Below are 22,579 nucleotides of genomic sequence, written 5' to 3' on the forward strand. Positions count from 1 at the left end.
CCCCTCGGGCAGATCCACAACAAAATAACTCCTCCAAGGCCATCACCAGAAAGACTCTGTACCCATAGCAGTGTAGCAGCAAAGCCCTCACCTCAGAAAAGCAACTAAAGCCCGCATTCTGGGGAGGCCAACAGGGAAGTACAACCCCCGGTACAAGCCAGAAGGGAAACCTACCTTATGGAGAAAGTAAGCATCTAAGCCCTAAAGCCCAGTGAAAGGCAATAAGATCCAGAGCCCCAGCACAAAATGCTGGACCAGAACACGACTCACATGAAAACACTAAGTAAGTCACAAAAGAGAAAAATGAGCAAAATAAAAAAAGCTGTGGGGGAGCTTTTGACTATAGGAAGATACTATAGTGACAGGAAGGATCAAGGCATAAACTTAGAAAAGGGCAATACTGTCAAAATGGCTATGTAATGTTAAGGTAATTTGAAGATCTTTCCTGCCCCTTAATAGGTCATGTGACCTGCTTTGAGCTTTGGCCCAGCCCCAGCCTGAGTCACAGAAAGCCCAAGGAGAGAGGAGCTTGGTGAAAGAGTACAGCAAGAAGAGAAAGTGAGGTGGGGTTGAGAGAGAGGCAGCACACAGAGCAGAGCAAAGCAGGTAGCCTGGATGAAAAGGGAGAATTTTGCCCAAGGGAGCTTGTTTTGGGAGTAACCTGAAGGAGGGAAGGCTTGGGAATGGTGGTCCTCTCTCTATTGGCAATGTGTACAAACTTCCATGTTGTCACGGTGGAATTGGCTTTCTAGTAGCTGAATAAATGTTTTGGTTTTGTCTTTGAGGAAAAAGGTTTGTATTGTACAATTGTACCCTGGAAATATGCCTGCATACCCATAGCAGCTATTGTGGGTACCACATTGGCACTACAGGCTACAAGTGAAGCCTCAAAGAAAAATGTAATCTGTTCTTAGACCCAAAAAAAAAAGAATTTTTTAAAGCAAATTAGAGAAGGAGAAAAATTAGAAAAAGAAATGAGAGTTATTCAAAGGAATCATGAAAAAAGAGTATGAGAAAGATAAACAAAAATTTACAGAGGAAAGTAACTCCCCCCAAAAACACAATCAGCCAAATGGAAAAGGAAGTACAAAAGCTCATTGAAGAAAATAAGTTCTTAAAAATTAGAACTGAACAAGTGGAGACAAATGACTCTATGAGACATCACGATATGGTAAAAATAAGATCAAAAAAGTGAAAAAAATAGAAGAAAATGTGAAAATTCTCATTGGGAAAGCAACTGAGCAAATAGAACAAACAGGAGCCTGGACAACATCTTTCAAGAAATTATCAAAGAAAACTGCTCTGATTTATTGGAACCTGAGAACAAAACAGAAATTGAAGGAATCTACCATTCAACACCTAAAAGAGATCCCAAAATAAAGACTCCTAGGAACATCATAGCCAAAACAATCATAACTCACAGATCACGGAAAAGTATCACGAGCAGCTGTCAAGATACTATTAGGAAACACTGTCTTCCAGAGCTAAGGCCCAGCAAGAAAGCTGTGCCCTGAGCTTGGCATAACAATCCTTTGTGCTCCCCCTCTAGATGATCTTACTTACTGACAAAAACACAGGATTACTGTATTGCTTTGGTCAGTAGCAGATATTCTCTGAGCTTAGACAAGCACCATTCAAACTATCTAAAAAGTATTTTGTAGAGCTAGGAAAAGTAACAAAATTCATCTGGAAGAACAAAAGCTCAAGGATATCAAGGGAATCAATGAAAAAAATGCAAAAGAAGGTAGTCTAGCTGCCCCAGATTTCAAACTGTATTATAAGGTGGCAATAATCAAAGCAATCTGGTATTGGTTAAGAAATAGAGTGGTAGATCAGTGGAATAGATTAGGTACAAGTTACATTATACTAAATGAACATAGTAATCTAGTATATAATAAACCCAAAGATCCAAGCTTTCAAAACAAAAACTCATTGTTTGACAAAACTGGGAAAACTGGAAAACAGTATGGCAGAATCTAGGTATAGACCAACATCTCATACAACACACCAAGATAACATCAAAATGGGTATGTGAATTACACATAAAGGGTGATACCATAAGCAAATTAAGAGAGCATAGAATTGTTTATGTCAGATTTATGGATAAGGGAAGAATTTAGGACCAAAGAAGATATAGAGATTACACAATGTAAAATAGATAATTTTTATTATATAAAATTAAAAAGTTTTTGCACAAACAAAACCAATGCAACCAAAATTATAAGGAAAACAGAAAACTGGGGGGAAATTTTTGCAACAAGTACCTCTGATAAAGGCTTCATTTCTCATATATATATATATATATATATATATATATATATATATATATATATATCTTCATATAGGTAAGTGAGTCAAATTTGTAAAAATACAAGTCGTTCCCCATTGATAAATGATCAAAGGATATGGGTGGGCAGTTTTCAGACAAAGAAATCAAAGCTGTCTATAGTCATATGAAAAAATGCTGTAAATCACTATTGATTAGAGAAATGCAAATTAAAACAACTCTGCCATACCACATCACATCTCTCTGACTGGCTAATGTGACAAAATAGGAAAATGATAAATGTTGCAGGGGATGTGGGAAAACTGGGGCACTAATGGTGGAATTGTGAATTGATCCAAACATTCTGGAGAGCAATTTGGAACTACTCCCAAAGGACTATAAAACTGTACATACCTAAAGGACTCTAAAAGTGTGCAAAATTCAGTCATACCACTGCTAGATCTATGTCTCAAAAACATCCAAAAAAAAGGAAAAGGACCCATGTGTACAAAAAGATTTATAGCAGCTCTTTTTGTGATGGCAAAGAATTGGAAACTGAGTGGATGCCCATCAATCAGGGAATGGTTTAACAAGTTGTGGTATATGATTGTAATGGAATACTACTGTGCTATAAGAAATGAGGAGCAGGCTGATTTAAAAAAAAAAAAACTGGAAAGAATTACATGAACTGATGCATAGAGAGGTGAGAACCAGGAGAATATAGTACACAGTAACAGCAATATTGTTTGATGAAGAACTATGAATGACATAGGTATTCTTAGCAATATAATGATCCAAGACAATCCCAAAAGACTAATGATAAAGCATATACTATTTGCCTCCAGAGAAAGAAATGATAGTGACTGAATATAGACTGAAATGCTATTTTTTACTTTCATTTTTTTCTCTTATTCCAGTCTTCTTGAACAAAATGACTAATATAGAAATGTTTTACATAATTGCACATATAAAACCTTTTTCAGACTGCTTATAGTCTCAGGGAGAGGGAAGGGGAAGGGAAAGGAGGGAGGGATCAGATTTGTAACTCAAAACTTTAAATAAAAATGCAAAAAAAATTTTTTTTTTAAACTGAGCTTTTGTCTTCAAAAATAAAAGCTTTGTAGATATCCTTGTCACTAGTAAATTTTTTTTCAGTGACATGCAAAACTTTCCAGCATGCACAGAAATTTGTCAATAAGAAAGGTAAATGCAGAGATCAATATCGATTTTAAAACAATTGAAAGAAGTAGTTATACTGGAAGGTATCAGCATAGTCAAGACACCCCAAGGTCTTTCATATGCCTTCCTGTTTCTCATGTTCCCATTTATGTGGTGGCTTAGTCACAGAATGTACAAGTTTGTGCAATGTTCTGTTGTTATTTTCTTTGGTTTCCTTAAACTTAAAAAAAAAAACTTCTGGAATCCTGATTGTAAAAGAAATTTAATTTTTAAAAATAAAGATAACACTGCTTGCTACGGATAGATCAGAGAGATAGGCAGAATATTAAGGTCTCTAAAATTTCCATTTTCTCCTCCACCCAGAAATCCCCCTACTTGGGACTACTTTTACATTTATAATGCACAAAGACTGTTAAGACTCCCAAAGATGGTATCTTCCACCTAGTGCAAATGAGAGCTTAACCTGGAACTGCCACTTTTTGTGACTCATGGGCTGGTCCCCACCCCTCTTCCTCTCAGGTGACTGGTACTGGCAGGAGTGTCTGGAAAGATTATAGCCAGTCTATCACTGACAGCCTGCCTCAACCAAAGGAAAAAAGTTGCTAGCCCTTAGCTACTTTCTTAACAATCTCTGTTTGTGGCATACTGTCATCAAGTGGAGCGGGAGAAAAAGGGTAGCATGGTTTCTTTTGAAGATAACACTGGGATATCAAACTCAGAATTAAACAGCGGGCGCCAAGCCATCGACACGTTTCCAAAAATGAACCAGGAGAGGGACAAGAAGCAGGTTTCATGAAAAATCAGTGCCCCCGTCCCGGAATCCTGCGTGAGGCTGAACAAGAATCAAAAACTCAGTCTTTTCCGCAGGCTTCTCAGACCAGTGCCCTGAAAACCACGAAAGCTCAAGACAGATTTCCTGAGGCAGGAAAAGAATGCGCCCCGGTCTCGGGGCGTCTCCTCTTAACCCCCCTTTCCAATGAGCTCCCCCCGTAAGGCTTAGGGAGCTGATGGCCACTTGCGAGCAACCGGAATGCGGTTAGGCAGAACCAAGAAGTTTCTTTCTTTCCTCCCTTTCTCTCTCCCTCCCAGTCTCGCCTTTTGTTTCAAGGAAGTTAGCGAGAGGTCAGCCACTCCCTCCGTCCCCAGCAGAAGAGGTACCTGAAGCCGGGTCGGGCGGGACACCTGGGTGCTGTTGGCTTTCAAGCTTCCAGGGGGCATTTTCCCTGCGATTTTATCCCTGAGCAAGAGATTGGTCAAAAGCCCGGGGCTGGGGGAGACGCGGAGGTGAGATGCTGCAGGGGCGCTGCCCAGCTCAGGTGAATGCATTTCCTGCCTCCCTTACCTTTTTCATTTTGTTCTCCAGATCCATGGTTCTCTTGCCCAGGTCTTCCTCCCTCCAGCCTAGGGAATGAAGGGATGGGACCTTAGCTGGCTTGGCTCGGCTGGTTTCTCCTGGGAGAGGCGCCCAGATCTGCCGGGTGTGGGCTGCAGCTCCCACGCAAGTCCCGACCCAGAGGCGAGCTTACCCTGCAAGCAGTGAAACTTCCGCTGCCCTGAAGGGGCTCAGACTGCGGAGTGGAAAAAAGGAAACAAAGGCGCGGGACAGCCAATGACTGCCCAGCGGGCTGCGAGGGCGCGCCAATCACGTTGCGCTTCAAATACCTTCCTTGGCTAAGGCCAGCTGTGGCTGGGAAGGTGCGGGGCGGGTCGGTTGTATGCCTGCCTCTTTTCGGGCAGATGACTTGGGGCTACCTGGGAGGCCCCTGCGGGCTGTTTCCGAACCTCGGTTTAGCCGGTCTCCTGGGAGTTGAAATGCAGCCCCAGAGGCTCGCTGAAGGAGGGGAGGGTTCCTCTGACAGATTGCTCTGTTGGTGGCCCTGGGGCCCTAATTTTTGCAAGGACTTGTGTTGTTTCCAGGTCATTAGTTTAATAAAAGATGCATTCTTGGAAAACAAAGAGAAAGACAAAGGAGATGAGAAGATTTATTATCCCCGGGAAAGAAATCCCCTGAAAGCTGCTGTTCCGTAATACCCATCCTGGGAAGGGAGAGTATGATACCTTTGTGCAAATCTGCTCGGGAAGCAAGAAGGACTAAGTTATGTTTTCGTTTCTTAAAACAAAAAGATTGTTACTTTGTAACAAGGACGCCCGGGAGAGTAGCCCAAAATGAACTTCTCTGTAGAGAAAGTATCCCTGCCTTGGAAAGTAATGTTTGTCCCAAGTCCCTGATGCTCTCATGTGAAAATACTCACACTGAACTTTCCCAGGTCAGTGTGTGACTAGTATCTTACCAGTTCTGTAGAAGCTATGTCCTAATCCAGTGATGTAAAACAAACAACAAAGCGACGTCCACTAGGGCAAAACAATCAGAAAAGCAAAGTTCTGGTGATTACAAAAAAAGAACCATTAACTCATTGTGATTAAAAGAGAAGGGAATTAGGGGTACTGGAAAAGTGAAACCAAGAAGTATCCTGGAATCCAATAAATTAGTTTCTCCCCTCACCCTACCTTTAATTATGTAAATATTTGAGAAGTACTGTGGTGTCATGGTGTTTTGGGAGTTAGAAAGACCTGTAATCAAATCTTCTCTTTGACACCCTCATATGGGTCGTGAGTATTATAACTTTAGGAGTTCTCCAAAGTTCTCTTGGGGGCCCTCTTCTTTTCTCCATGTACATCAAAGGTTTCTAAACCCGGGGGTTGTCTTTGTGTGTGTGTGTGTGTGTGTGTGTGTGTGTGTGTGTGTGTATACACAAACACATATATACATATTATTTATAAATAACTGTTTCAGTGTAACCGGTTTCCTTTGTAATCCTATATAGTAAGTTCATTTGAAAACATTATTCTGAAGAGTCCATAGAGTTCATCAGGTTGCGTAAGAGGTCCGTGACACACACAAAAATGAAGAATCCCTGCTTCAGTTGGTGCTGCACCCCCTAGCAGGACTGATGTTTCTGAAACACTGTTCTTGACATCTCAGTCCACTTTTCAAATGCCTTCAGAAGTTCTTTATTGACTCTGATAATTCCATGCATTTTAGTCTGGCACTGAAGAGCCTTCTAAAAAGGACCACTCATTTCATCAGTTGCAATAAGAGCCCCATAAGCTTGAGGAATTTAATAGTGAACTAGGAAACTTGATCATTTTTGCCTACTTATTCTAATTACTTCATTTGCTGGCAGATGCTTCTCCAAATGTCTGATTAATAAGGATAACCTAAGCATCTGCACCCAGAAGAGGAAAAGGAAACCCATGTGTAAGATTTAAGAATTCAAAGGAGATTAAATTAACTAAAGTATATTGTTTACAGATGTCTGGAGATGGGAACAGGATGCTACAAGCCTCCAAATCTATGTCCATATTGGGGTGATAGTTTGTCAGTTCCCCGAACTGGGGTCTATGACAAATCTAAAGACAACTTCTCAGCGTTAGCTTTTTATGTAGGAAAAGTCCCATCTGTATCAAGATAAGTACAGACATGCTCCCAAATTTTGGAGAGTTCCAAGATATCATTTTTTGGGAAGCAAGGTGTTATATGCTATATCTGCTTTCAGACCTATCCTTCAGGATCTTTGAAAATAATAATTGGTTGAAGGGAATGAGAGTTTGAAACTAGAATGTTTTTCCGAGTTAGCAAAGGTTAGCTAATAAGGGGGATGTGGACAGTCTATGATGACAGGTATTATGGAGCTTCTAAGCCCTTAAGTATACTTCATGAGCTTATCCTCAGGAAAAAGTAGGGAAACCTCAGATAGTTTTAGGGATGAAAGCAAGGTACAATTAACACATATTCCATACATGACAGTTATTTGGCAGTTTCCAGGAAAATGGTCTCCGGTTCTTTCAGAGTAAGAAATGAAAGTCCTTATAGTTAATTTTGCCTATATTCCTGGCACTGTGCTAAGTACTACAAAAACACAAAGAAAGGGGAAAAAAAAAACGTTACTTTATTATAATGGGAGAGTGTAAACAGCTAGGTAGATACAAGATATCTACATGTTGTTGGAAGGCCTTTGAGAAGTTAAGCTTCCTGCAGCTGGCCGTGGGAGGAGGGGGGAAAGAGACTAGGAAATGCCTCCTGAACTAGGTGGGATTTGAGGTGAGTCTTAGAGGAATTTAGGGAATAAAAGAGAAGCGAATGAGGAGGTTCAGCAATCTAGGCCTAGTAAAAAAGAATGCAGATGGGAGATAAACTGTTATGTTTGAGAAACTGTAAAGAGGCCAGTGTTGCCAGAGCATATGAAAAGCTGAGAAAGGGCAAAATTATGAAGAGCTTTAAATGCTTATATTTAATCCTGATGGCATTCATTAAGGAGCCACTAAAGATCTGTTGGGGTCGGGGGAAGTGTGTGTGTGTGTGTGTGTGTGTGTGTGTGTGTGTGTGTGTGTGTGTGTGTGTGTGTGTGAGAGAGAGAGAGAGAGAGAGAGACAGACAGACAGACAGACAGACAGACAGACCTATACTTTAGAAAAATAATCTTGATAGCTGGGTGGATGGATTGGAAGGGAAGAGACGAAAAGGTAGAGACACCAATTAGAAGGTTATTGCAATAGTCCAGATGAGAGAGGTGATAAGGGCCTGAATGAGTATTGTGGCCTCATCCTCATCCAAATCATGTAAAATACTACTTTCCATTTTTCTCCTCTTTCTCCATATTCTCTCACTTGGCAATCTCCTTCTAAGTAGATAACTTCTTATTTCAATACTTTATTTTTTCTATGAGGTCTGTACTCAAAGGCCTGCCAGCACTTCCAAATGATTATAAACAAAATCAAGGTCATTCATGTATTTATTCGTTTGTATATTTAAGTCTGAACCTGTGATTTCTTTGGTAGAGGGAAGCGACTTGTGACACCGTTGCAGATCAGTCACTAGTTTGCAACTTAGAGTCTTGAGAATAACCTGGGGCACGGTCAGGTTTAATGATTTGCCCATATTCAAAAAGATCAGTACATATCACAGTTGGGACAAAACCAAGAAGCTTATTACCTTTTTCTAAAACCTTTTCCTTCTGACTTTACTATTTCTGTCAGTGGAACTCTCATTCCTACATCTTCCCCCTGGTTAAGGTGGGGGACATTATATATGTATATGTATATATCTTATATATATACACATATATAAAATATGTATTGTGTAGCTGTATATGTATGTATATGTATATGCTGTTTACTTGCTATCTGTTTTCAAAGAGGACCAATGACATCCCATGGTGATGTCTTGCCTTGCAAGTGAATTTGATTTAAGGCAGAGTCACAAAGTCTTCAGCCTCACTCTCTCTTCCTGAGCCATAGAAGTCCAGTGGGGAGACAGAAGTCAAGATAACTGGCAATGGGCCAGGAGGCAGTAAACGGCCTTGGATTTTTTGCTATCTGACCAAGCTCTAAGTGCTCCATGGTACCTGCTTCAGCTACTTTCATGACTGTTGGCACAAATTGTTCATATCTGCCTACTCTACCAGGGGAAGTCTTCACATGTTTGGGTAGACACCCTTCACCAACTCATTGATGGGTTTGAGGCCAGTTGATTACCTTCAACCTAGTTTAGCCCATCTTCTGAGATGGTTTACTGGGTTATGGCCACTGTGCCTGCTAGAGCTTCATGGAATCACAGGTGAGAGAGCTGAGTAGCATCACTTCAAAGTCAATTTATACCCATATTCTCTATGAATACTCCTTCTAACTGCCCTAATAGAGATACAGTTCTCAAGAGTTACAAGTATCATCTTCCCATGTAGGGAAAACTTTAAATTTTATTGAATAGCATCTTGTTTTATTTCCTGTTTACCTTTTAATGCTTCTTTTGAATCTTATATTTGAAGATCAAATTTTCTATTCAGCTCTGGCCTTTTCCTCAGGAAAGTTTGAAAGTCCTCTATTTCATTGAATATCCATATTTTCCCTTGAAAGATTATGCTCAATTTTGCTGGGTAGTTGATTCTTGGTTGTAATCCAAGCTCCTTTGCTTTCTGGAATATCATATTCTAGGTCCCATGATCCTTCAATGTAGAAGCTGCTAAGTCCTGCATAACCCTGACTTTGGTTCCTTGATATTTGAATTGTTTCTTTCTGGCTGCTTGCAGTATTTTCTCCTAGACCTGATAATTCTGGAATTTGGCTACAGTATCCTTTGGAGTTTTCATATTGGGATCTCTTTCAGGAGGTGATCAGTGGATTCTTTCAGTGACAATTTTGCCCTCTGGTTCTAGGATATCAGGGCAATTTTCCTTGATAATTTCTTGAAAGATGCTGTCCAGGTTCTTTTTCTGATCATGGCTTTCAGGTGGTCTAATGTTTCTTAAATTATCTCTCTTGGATCTATTTTCCAGGTTAGATGTTTTTCCAATGAAGTATTTTACATTTGATTCTATTTTTCATTGTTTTGATTTTGTTTGACTGGTTTTTGATGTCTCATAAAGTCATTAGCTTCCATTTGCACAATTCTAATTTTTAAGGAATTATTTTCTTCAGTTTCCTTTTGTACCTCCTTTTCCATTTGGCCAATTCTGCTTTTTAAGAAGTTGTTTTCTTCTGAGGATTTTTTTTTCCATTTGACCAACTCTTCACAAGTCTCTTATAATCTTTGCCAATTATATGACCAAATATATTCCTGAAGCCATGAGAACTGAGAAGGTATAAAGTGACAATTATGAGAATTTTCCACCTTTTTCTGGAGAAATCATGCAAACCCAGTATGACAAACATTTATTAAGCTTCTACTCTATGATAGACACTGAGGGAGATAACATATTTAGATAAAATATGGCCCTACCTTAAAGCAGTTAATAATCCAGTAAAGATACCAGCACAGAGCTTTATAGTATACAATATTACACAATAAAATATTATTCTTCCATGTAGTTATTTGGGTGTATTATGTGATATGTGTGGCTAGACTGTAGATTCTAACTGCAGAGAGATTGTATCTTAATTAAGCCTTATAATCCAGTGACCAGCACACTGATGTGTGTATAGAGAAAACAAATGCTAAACCACAAAGTCTTAAAGTTTGACAGGTCCTAGCACGTGGGAATGGTGAGAGGTTGTCTAAGGACAAGTATGGCTGACTTTGGAGAGGCTATCACCAGGTTGGCCACAGATGAATGAATCTTTGAGACCTAATATCCAGCTCCAGGCATTCTCTCTGGCTGTCTGCCCTTGCCTGGAATGCTCTGCCTTCTTTGCTCCAACTCCTGATCTCCCTGACTTCCTTTAAGACCCAAGTAAAATCCTCCCTTCTACAGGAAGTCTTCCATAATCTCTCTTTATTCCAATGCTTTCCTTCTTTTTCATTATTTTCTATTTATCCTATATAACTGTTTTGCATGTATCTGTTCACATGTTATCTCCCCCATTAAACTATAAACTCCTTGAGGACAGAGACTGTCTTTTACCTCTTTTTCTGTCCCCCAGCACTTAGCCCAGGACCTGGCACATACTAGGCACTTAATAAATGTTTGTTGAATGAGTTGCTATAAAGAAAATCCAACAGAAACAAAATCACAGGCTTTTGAAGTATTACATTATAAGAGTATTAGAGAGGAACAAAATTAAGTGCTAAATGAGCTCAGAATGTTAGCTCCTTGAACTCAGGAATTGTTGTCATGTTTGTCTTTGTATTGACAATACCTACTACAACAGTGCTGCTACTTCAAAGGGACTTAATGAATTCTTCTTAAATTGATTTGAAGGTTGTTAACTGATGTGGGGAAAGGCTTCCTGGAGCCAATGGCATTTGAGTTTTACTTTAAAAGATAGATAGCAAATTAATAGGTAAGGAGAGGGAAAGATGGCATTCTAGGCATCAGGAATAGTATAAGCAAAGGCACAAAGATGTAGGGATGCAGTATGTTTTGTTGGGCAAAAAGTAGGCTAGTTTGACAGGCATATAGAGTGCAACAAGGGAATATTTGAGATGAGAAGGGAACAGTGGAATGGTACCAAATTATATAGAAGCTTAAATGTCATTTCTCAATGGGTCATTGGGTAATAGCAGTCATGGAGATTTTCTTGGGTAAAGGAGTCACATAATGGTCCAATCTGGAAAAATTGTGAAGGATCTACTAGAAGGGAAAGAGTGGGGTCAAGAATACCTCCAAAGCATCTGAATATTACAAAAGTTTTGATGATGAGAGCCTATATTAGGATTGTGACCATGGAAATAAAAAGTCATGGAGTGCAAGAAATGTAGATGTGGAATCCACTGAAGCTGATAACTAAACTACTTAGATAAGAGATGTGAGGGAAAAGAAAAGCAAGAAAGATAACACCCATGTTACACATAATAGTAACACAGTAATGGTGACAGTAGAAGAAAAAGTAGGATTAGGAGAGAAGAGAATTTGCTTTTAATGTGTTAATTAAATTTAAAGATAAATTTAATTTAATTAATATAGAATTTGAGGTGCCAGTGGGGTAATCAGTTTGATGTGTCCTGCAGGCAGATGACTATGGGGGTTTGGTGGTGGGTTCGAATTGAGGAAAGAGATTTGGGAATCCTCTGCAGGCAGCTAGGTGGTGCAGTGCTTAGAGTACCAGCCTTGTTCAAGGTTGGCCTCAGACATGGGTCATGTGACCCTGGACAAGTCACTAACTCTCTTTTTAATTTTATTTCCTCATCTGCAAAACAAGACCACCCATTTTCCAAGGTTGTTGTGAGAAGTCAAGAAATATAATAACTATAACATACTTAAAACAGTTCCTAGTACATAGTAAGCACCATATAAATGTTGTTGTTCAGTTGTTTCTGTCGCGTTCAGCTCTTGACATCCTAAATTTGCCGGCCTTAAGACTGCAATGATTATAATTGCTACTTTTCAACATAGTTTCATAATTTTTTGGCACCTGGGAAATAGGTGGCAATATTGTAGGGTAAGAAAGAAAGCATGTTTGCTCCTTATTATATATATTGACAAAGTCCCTATTGTTAGTTTGGCCCTAGGAGACTGCTTGGAAAAGTGTTAAGTATGTATTAACACTTCTTTGGGGACCTTGCTGTTTTATTATCGCACCTGCTGACTGCTCATTAGCAGTTTAGAGATGAAGGTCTGATTGTACTTCAAGGACAGTTGCATAGCAAACAGCAGTTACAAAGAAAATGACTAAGAAATAAACACAAATTGGCCGAAATACATTGCTGCACAAACGGTGCAAACTAACCATTTACAGTTTTGAAACTACAAGTTTCAGGGAACTGTCCAATCTATCTATATAAATGTATTGATTGTATATTTACCATCTAGGAATACAGAATCAATATATCTATATATTATGTATAAAATATACACATTATACATCTATATAATTTCCTAGAACTTATAATTTTTATGAGTTTCCTACTGTTACAATAAAATTACATTTTAGTATTCAATTTTCCCCAATCATATTGTCAGTGCCTATTGGATCGCATTCTGTCTTCTGAGACTGTGGAATTGTATGATTCACAACCATGAAGCTTCATTATTGTTGACACTGAAGTGAGGGACTTTGGAATAGTGGGTAACTTGTGATTTTTGAAAGCACAGTAAAATGTGATAAACCTCATTTTCCCCATTTTATGTAATCCTGGCTCCTAGTTAATTGTCCTTCTACAACACCAGCTTAAGTTATGGTTGTACATTATTAGCTCTCTCTCAGACACATGCACACACACACACACACACACACACACACACACACACAGTTTTTTTTGTTTGTTTGTTTAACCGGACAGGTGATTTCATTGGTAAAAAAAAATGTCAATGAGAAATTCTTTCTACCAGGGCAAATCAGCACCTGCTCTGCAACTTATAATCTTAGAGAGCTGTATGAGAGGCTAAGTGATTTTTCCATTAAGATTATATAGATAATATATGTTAGACATTAGAGGCGTGAATAAAGTTCTTAACTCCAATGTCAACTCTTTATCCACTGCTATGCTACATATAGCATATTGGTGTTTGTGTGTACATACATATATATGTATATATACAAAATATGTAAGTATATATATATATACATACCAGTCACTAAAAGAATTATGTTTCTACCTGCTTATCAGAGCTAATATTCATTTTCATCCACTTTATTTTTCTGGTGTAGATTGTTAAAACAATTTCCTTTGAATAATTATGCATTTTGCTGAGAGAACTTTTTAACGTTCCAGGACTCAGTATAATTAATACAATGTCATTAGCAAATAGTAACATGTTGAGAATATAATCCTCCATAGGAAAAACTTATTTTGCTTGGACTCAGTGCAAGATATCCTCCTAAATACTGATGAGCATGCTTTGTGTAGAAGTCCCAATGTTAGTATCAAGTCACTGAACAAAGTAATTTCTGTTGTTGAATATTAGGAGATCTTGTCAATATAAATATGGGAGACATTTTTTTTTTTGAGAAAAGTTCATGCAGTCAACTGGTTTGTTAAAATCAGAAAACAACACAGGGAGCAATATCTGGTTCATGTTTTCAAAGGCTTGCCTGTTTCATCCTGTGTTTTCTTTAAGGATACCTTCCATGTATGTATAGATCATTAAAAAAGAGTTTATTAAGATGACAAAGCATGTTTACGGACTAGTAAGTAGTTCAATCAGTGAATTTGGAGTCAGAGAATTTGGGTTTGAATTCCACCTCTACTATCTAGTCCAGAGGTGGGGAATCTGTGGCCTTCTAGGTTCTCGAGTGTGCCCCTTTGACTGAGTACAAGTTTTACAATCCTAATCCTTTCATTAAGGGGATTTGTTCTGTGAAGTTTGGGTTCAGTCAAAGGGCCAAGGGCCACATGTGGCCTTGAGGCTGCAGGTTCTCCCCACCCCAATCTAGGAGGTCACTTGACCTTTCCTGATCTCAGTTTTCCCATCTGTAAAATGAGGAGAGTAGGACCAGATAAACCCTAAGATCTTCTAGTTCTAAATCCTAAAAGCCTACAGTAAAACATACGGTTAATGCTGACCAATAAGTTAAAAGTGACACCTAGACCTGACTTTTAATAATAACAGCTAACATTTATGTAACACTACGCACCTAGCACGATGCTAAGCACTTTAGAATTATTCTCTCCTTTGATCCTCATACAGGCCTTTATCCAAGATTCTGACAAAACGTTAAGTATCACAGGGCCAGTGCACTTTCTTATTTAACATCCAATCACTGACAAATACTCTTTGTGCCTGACCATTAAATTATTTTTGAAGGTATTTTATCATAATATCCTCTTGCCCATGCCTTTTCAGAGACAATGACATGACTTTGTCAAACGCTTTGTAAAAATCTAGGTAATTTATAACTACAACATTCTCTTGACATACCAAACTAGTAACCCTTTCACAAACAAGGCATGAGATTAGAACAGCAGGATTAGTGGATGAAGGCCGGCTGGCTTTTTGTTTCCCTCAGAATCTATCTAGTCCATTTTATAGTGAAATGAGACATTATGAGTCAACCATCCCACTCTGGGGCCTATGGCAGTGTCATTTGAATGTTGGAAGTGTAATAGTGTGTATCTTATGACAAATGAGCTGTCTTCTTGTCTTCCCTCTGGCCTGAACCTTCTTTCTCTTTTCCAAACAGTGTTATTTCTTCCACTAAACATTTTAACTATTCTAAAAGATGTTTATTAATTCTTTGATTGAGTGCCTGATTAAGCTGATAGGTTTTGTTACACTGAATATTCCCTTAAATGGAAATTAGAAATGAAATAGATCTTATCTATGGGATTGACCACTTTTCCAACGACTTTTGAAAGGGTGCAGGCTTTGGAAAGTGCATTAAAGATGATACCTCTGCAGTCTGAAATTTGACAGGTATTTTTGAAATTTGTGTTCCATTCAAATTAGTCAAACTCACCATCTTTCTTTCCCATCCTCCTTTTTTCCTAACTCTGTTAAGATATCATTCATATTCCTTTAAATGCCAATTTTGTGGTGATATATAACTTAAATCCCTTTTGAATTAAATGGATTTATTGTTTGATTTTGCTTGATCATCTTTGGATTGTGTTTAGGCTAACTTTGAAACTATTTTATGCATTTTTTCAAGACTTATCCCCTTCAACTGTCCTAGTTCACACCTTTATCTTTTTTTTGTAATAACTTAACTGTCTTTCTTTCCTTATCTATCCCCCTTTCCAATATGTCCTCTATAATGTTGTCCATGATCTTTTTCCATTGCATTGCCATGACAATGCCTGTCTTGTATTTAAAGATTTTTATTAGTTCCCTCTTGACTACTGAATAAAATTTGAGCTTCTCAATCTACCTGGAGTTGAAGGCTGTTGAAAATCTGTCTGTAAGCTGTGTTCTAGTTAAACTTGTCATCCTTCCTTCTTTTTTCCTGTGCCTTTCCTTGTTCATATACATAGCCATACTTGGAATAGAATCCCTCACCCTGTCTTTCTGTAGTCAAATTATCTCTCCCCTTACTACATGTAAAGTTTGAGCCTATTATGTACAAAATACTCTAGATAGAAAGATCAAAAGCAACACTATTGCCACTTTCAAGGAGCCTACAACCTATCATGTTAAATGTAGCACATATCAAATACAAAGAGTGCAAGGTAGAATGTGAGAAGAGTAAAACCAGTAAACATACTATGATAAATTTAACAGGGAAGGGCTTGATGAAAATATAGGTTAATTGTACCTGAGCATATGAAGGAAAGCTTTAAGGAGGTTAGTTAATTTTTTGTAGGAAATGGTGATTATCAAGGTCAGTGTCTTTACCTCGTTTCATTCCCATTTTTTTTTAGATCAATGGCTTGTTTGAATAGCACAGGTTGAATCTAATTTGATGTTGATTTTGATGTCTGCCCTACTGTTAAAGTAATCTGATTGCATACAGAGAATCAATTCTGATTGTTGGTGGTGGTGGTCCTTCATACTTATAGAGGATAAATGACATCATGATGGTGAGGTCAAGGTACAGTGTGTTCAACTGTGGCTTCTCAGTCCGGTACAATGTTGAAAGACTCTACCACAGGTCAGGCACAAATAGTCTGCTTGAACATTTGGGGTGGAGATGTAATCTGACTGTACACAGACAGTCAATTCTGATATTATCCCTATGTCAGTAAACAGTCACTTCCTGTTTGTTAAGATATAGTCAATTTCATTTTTTGTGCTGTCAGTTTTCACCAAGTATACGTATATACAAAAGATATAGATTTGTATGTATGTATTTTAGGGTATTTTATAAAAAAAACCTATGTGCTCAAGAGTGATTTGTTTGAAAGTGGTAGAGTTTAAATTCATTTCCCAGTGATTTAGGTATTTTATTTTTAGGGAAAAGTATGGAATACCTTCTGGTTTTCTTTTTAAGTGAAGTATTTGTTACATATAAGAATGAGGTTTCTTAGTAGTTGACATTTTTTGATGAGAGACTGAGTACCAATTCAACTAGCTCGCTATATCTAACTTATCCCAAATCACTTGACCAGATCATGCTTCCCATAAAAATCTAGCCCTCCACCCTTCTTGCTGTCAATTTTGTTGCTGCCTGCTTCTCTCTCTAGATGAGCCCTCCTGACCAGAAATCAGGACATAATGACCCCAGTGCTTGAAAATATTTTTCCCACTTAACTTTGGAATGCTAGATGGAGCTTAATGATTCGTGAGTTATCGAACTATCTTACTCTACCTAGCAAGGCCACCTCAGACCACTAGAGTTTTACATCCAGCCATTTACCCCAGATATCTTTATTATGCACACTGGAGTTTCTGTTTTCCACCTCTTACTCTGAAGTCAGTGAATTCTACTGTTGCTTCAGGAAATGTGAGTGAAATGAGAATTTACTTTTAAAGGTAAGGGAAACATCCAGTATACAGGAAGAGATTGAAGATTAGGTTAGAGAGAGAATGATGATGATAGAGAGTACAATTTGCTGGAGAAGTACAGAAGGTATAAGGTCAAGGGTACATGTAGAGGTGTTTGCCCTGGCAAGGAGAAAGGTCGCTTCTTCATCTGAAACTGGAAGGAGGTAGTGGAGGGAGAAATCTGAATTATGTCAGGTGAGAAAGGGGAAAAGGGAAAGGGGGAGTTCTTTGAAAATGGTCTTATCTGTTGTTGTTTTTGAAGTATGAGATCAAGTTCTTGTACAAATTGGTGGGGTGAGGGGGAAAGGAGGAAATGGTACCATGGGAGTTTTGAGGAGACACAAAAAGGTTTGGAATAGATTCTGTTCAGAGTGTGATAGAGAACTAATTAAAGGAAAATAGAATTTATGCTTTAGAGTAGTAGAGACTCAGTTGAATTTAGATGGCATTAATTCATGATTTCTTATAACTTTTTTAAGCAGCAAGCACATAGTTGCTAAGGAGTAAAAACATGGGAGCAGTACAGTTTGGGGGTTTAGAAAAGTATGAATGATGATAGGACAAGGGACATGAGGATTTGAGAGTAGAGTATATTATAGAGTTGATTTCATATACCAAATGGTGGGGATAGACAATTGGATGATAAATATAGATTGTGTGAAGTGTAAAGGAAGCAAGTTTGCTTAGTGAAGGTGGTAAAGGAAGTGCCAGAATATGCCAGTGGAAAATAAAGAGTATTCTGACTTTCACCATGGCCAGTGAGTCAGGGGAATATGAGAGAAATTATAGCCAGTCCTAGAAAGGATGACAAGGTGTCATCAGGAAGCATATATATCTTAGTGAGGGTAAGAAGATGTAAGGATTGAGTAAGGAGTGGTTTAAGAGGTAAAGAAATTTGTTAGTTACACAGTAAGCATTCCAAAGAGCACAGTGGAAGCTATAAATAGATCTGATGAAGTGGGACATTGTGGTGATAGAGTTGAGGCCAATTGAGGATAGAAAGTAAGTTATACAGAAGCAGCTGGAACTTCAGAATCATTAGGTTAAGGAAAATATAAGAAAATGAGACTATGTTAGCCACTGAGAAGTAAGTCCAATATCAATAGTTGGAGAGCAGTCTGCTAAGGGAGGCACATGATTAGACTGATTATAATTTTTGGTCAGTAAAGAGTTGTATTCAGGAAAAGATATTTAATATTTGATTTTAAAATTTATGAATTTTGCCCTAAACCATGCCTAATTTTTGAAAAGTTACAGCAAAAGCTAAAAAATACATATATTCTTATGATTCTGACTTAATAGTCATCATAAAAATCTATCCTTTACTTTTTCTAAAATTCGATTCAAATCAACTTCTTTTTTTTATTTTTTTTCTTACATGTATTTAGGTCTGAAAGGAACATATTGGAGTCCCAAATAACTATTGTTTATCTATTTGTCCTTTTAGTTCTATTAGAGTTTCTTTTAAGTACTTAGATGCTATGTCATTCAGTGGACAAGTCACTTAATCTCTCAGGACCCAGGCAGATTTCTAAAATTATATAATGCAGATATGTTGCCAATCTGCATTGCTAGAGGAAATTTACTCACTAGGGTATTCCCTATACTGATGAACTCATAGATCAAGGGGGGAAAAAACCAACTGTGGTTTGTATACTACTAGTAAACCTCATAGTTGGCTTAAGGTGAGTGCTGAAAAGATAGCAGTCAAAAACAAGTACAGCTATGAACTGGTCCAGCAACTCCATATACCAGTTGTGAACTCTGCTCTCAAAATCAGATCAGAATCTGTGTGTATCCTTTGACCCAGTGATACCACTATCAGGTTTATTTCCTAAAGAGATTATTCCAAAAAAGGGGGAAGTATATGTACTAAAAAGATTTCTAGCAGTCCTTTCTGTAATGACAAAGAATTGGAAACAAAGGGAAGTATTCATCAATTGGAGAATGGATGAACAAATAATAGTATTTGAATGCAATGAATATTATTGTGCTTAAAAAATAAAGAAAAGTATGGTTTCAGAAAAACTTCAAAAGACTTGTAAGAATTGATACAGTGTGAAGTGAGCAGAACCAGGAGAAAAACTGATACAACAAAAATAATGTGAAGATAAACCAATTTTGAAAGATTTAAGATCTCTGATTAATGCAATAACTAACCATGATACTATCCACTTTCTGACAGAGAGGCTTTGGACTCAAAATGCAGAATGAGACATAGTTTTTGACACTGGCCATATGGCAATTTGTTTTTCCTAACTACAAATATTCGTTACATTATTTTGGGGAGGAGGTGGGGAATAGAGAGAAAGAAGTTGTTAATTGAAAAGAAAAGAAGAGAAATCTTTCCCTGTTGGTTCTTCCATCCTTTGAATTATGAAATTAAGCTTATACTTAATTAATAGATGTATTTTTGGTTCAGAGACAAGTATATATCTGGATAACTGATATTTCCTATCACTATTATGTAATAAGCAAAGCACTCGATCTGTTTCCCAAGCTCATCATCTGCTTCCTTTTCCTGCCTATGTTGTCTGTAGTACACTCCAACTGATTTTTTCATCATCCTTTTTCCCTCTGGTTGCTGGATTTCCTTGCAAAATGAGACTTTCTTTCTTAAAACATGTTTTTATTATAAACTTAGCTATTGGCACTACTTAAATATGCTTTGCAATTAGGCATGTACATTATTTCCAGCATACATTATGACATCTTTTCAATCATTCCCTTTTGGTTTTCATATATATTTTATGTTTGTTGAATCAATCTCTACTTTTCCCTATTATGTGGTTAGTGTGCATTTTTTTTCTTTTTCTCTTTTCCTTCTTCTTCCCCTTTAGTAAAGATATTTCTAGGTTTCTTTAGAATCACCATATTTGCCAGTTACAATTTTACTATAGTATTTCATTAAATAATGTACTAGCATTTATTCAAGCTTTCCCCGCTTGGGGAAAATTGCTTTCTTCCATTTCTTTCGCAACAATAAATAATGATGCTATAAAAAATTTCAAATCATAATATTTATTTTTATAAGACCTTTGGAGCAGTTTCACAACAATGAAATGATAGTGCATACATATTTTTGTAACTTTTATTGGATTTTTCCAGATTTCTCTCTTAAAGATTTCACAAGTTTGCAATTCTACCATTGAAGAATTAGTGTAACTCTTTTTCCAGAATTCTGCTAGTATTGAATTTTCTTGTTTTTCGTTGTATTTTCCATATTGATGGATAAGAGGTAATCATTAAAACTGTTTTGTATTCAAATATTTTACTATATTAAGTTTGAGAATTTTTTTTCAAATTACTCCAGCACTAGAAAAGAGGTTAGAACTAAATAGATGTGGACAGAGACAAGTCGGAGGACCAAGGTAGAAGGGGGGGAGTGGACATTCAGTCAGCACTGAGAGCTATCACTGCCATAAACTCCCGTTCCCTGGGGCCATGTACATACATCAAGGTATGCCATCCATAGTGCCAGACTTGTGACCACATATGTATGCCATTCTTCTACCCACTCCCCATACACGAAGTCATATTGCAAGGTGAAATCTTCTCAGTCTCTCATAGGGGGAGGAGAATGCCTGGGCTTGGTTTTCGTACTATGCACTGTCATCATTAAAAGAAGCGAGTGCTTCATACCTGGGTGGCCCAGGTTGGTGATAATGAAAGGAACATGTGGGCATGTGAAGAAAGCTGTTGGAAAGTAGATTCTCTCCCTAATGCTCTAATTTTGGGGCTGGAAATGTACAACCTATTACATAATTTTGCAAATCAATAGAAGATGCTACCAGATGACCCACAGGGTGAGTGCATCTCACCTGCCATTGTGTCATTTTCCTACAGCCTTTATTTTCCTTCCTTTCCTCCTTCCACCCTTTTTAGACCTTTCCTGACTTTTGCCATACGTACAAAAATTTCTAGTTATAACTCTGAATGTATTTTACTATAAATTTCTCCCTGCTCTCTGTATTTCAACAGGTATAATCTCCATCCCTTATATTTCTTGATAATAGCTACCCTGAATAACTGCTGTAGGATACTTCTTTGATGAGGGGAACAGCAGGAGGATTGTTTTCTTTAAACCTGGGGTCATCACTCAACTTCTTACCCAGTTAACTTCTCTTTTCCCTTTATATGATTTACTAACCCTTTCCTTACTTTGTCTTAATAATTTGTCATATTTACCTTACCTTTTCCTTTAAGTCTTATCTTCCTATTACTTCTCTTCCACTTTCTCTTCTTTGAATGGTCCTTCTCCTTCAGCTAGAGTCCTTCTCATTTTCCTTTTGCTCCTCCTCTTTCTACTTTTCAGGTCTCTTTCCTCATTCTTTTTTTCCTCTTCTTTGTGAGTTCTTCCCCTGCTTCTTTGCTAATGTCTTTGTTTCTTTGATTTTAGCCCTTCTTTTCAAGTTTTCACTCCTCAGATTCAATCTCTGGTCTTCCTTACAATTCCAAAGTCATCTAAATCACCAAAGCTCTTTCTTCTCTCTCCTCATACTTTTCAGCTCAAGACCTTCCTCTGCTTCTTCTTCCACAAAACCTTCTCTATGGAAGGGCAAAATAGAATGGTAGCTAGAATTAGAATTCTAACCACCTGTCACTGTAGAAACTGATTCTTCAAGACAAAAGGGATGCTTATGAATGTGGTCTGGAATTGTGACTTCATTGGTGTCAGGAGTTCCTGAGGAGGACAGTGCTAGCAAGGCAGAGTGGCAGTTGTTATGCATTTAGAGCTACCTGGGGACCCTATGGAACTAAGTGCCTTGCTCCAGATGACATAGACAGTATGGGTCAGAGATGGGCTTTGAGGCCAAGTTATGCTGATCCTGAGCTCACTCATAAAGGGTTCTAGGTTTAAGTACCTGCAAGAGTTATAAGAAGCTTGTCAAGGATGTAGGAGAAAATATAACTATATTGTCCAAACAAAGTCAATGTATTTTATTTTACATATTTTTTTGCCTGTACATGGTAAATTCTAGATTTTATTTCCTTTTATTCTGAATAGAACACAGGAGAACATTTTTCTTATGAACGTATGCATGGTAAACTCTAGAATTTGTTTCCTTTCATATTAAATAAGGGATATAAGAAGGTTTACTAAAAGTCAAAGGTTATAGGGACCAAAAAAGTTGAGGAGCTCATAATCTATTCATTCTTCCATTGATTCTCAAACTTTTTTGGTCTCTGAACCTTTCTTAAAAATTATGGAGGACCCCAAAAAATTTTGTTTAAGTGGGTTATATCTGTTGATATGGACCACATTACAAATGAAAACTGATAAAATTTTTGAAATAGCTATTAACTCATTTCAGAATAACAATGATAAACAATGTTA

General features: G+C 37.7%; 1 protein-coding gene across 5 annotated transcripts in view; it reads right to left on the reverse strand.

Moving 5' to 3' along the window:
* The window catches only part of TES (testin LIM domain protein), a 101,508-nt gene extending 79,653 nt beyond the window's left edge, over positions 1-21,855 (reverse strand). For 2 of the 5 annotated variants that reach the window (XM_072652976.1, XM_072652973.1), the window contains exon 1: positions 21,435-21,855. Coding sequence is in view for 1 of the 5 variants with exons in the window: in XM_072652972.1 (XP_072509073.1) it covers positions 4,788-4,814 (27 nt within the window). In the remaining 4 variants the exon portion in view is untranslated. Of the gene's footprint in view, positions 1-4,787; positions 5,075-21,434 lie in introns of those variants that run through there. The other 3 variants (XM_072652974.1, XM_072652972.1, XM_072652978.1) reach the window with 3 other exon arrangements.
* Between the last annotated feature and the right edge of the window lie 724 nt (positions 21,856-22,579).

Source organism: Notamacropus eugenii, chromosome 3 (genome assembly GCF_028372415.1).
Source record: "Notamacropus eugenii isolate mMacEug1 chromosome 3, mMacEug1.pri_v2, whole genome shotgun sequence".
In the NCBI taxonomy this organism is placed as follows: Eukaryota; Metazoa; Chordata; class Mammalia; order Diprotodontia; family Macropodidae; genus Notamacropus; species Notamacropus eugenii.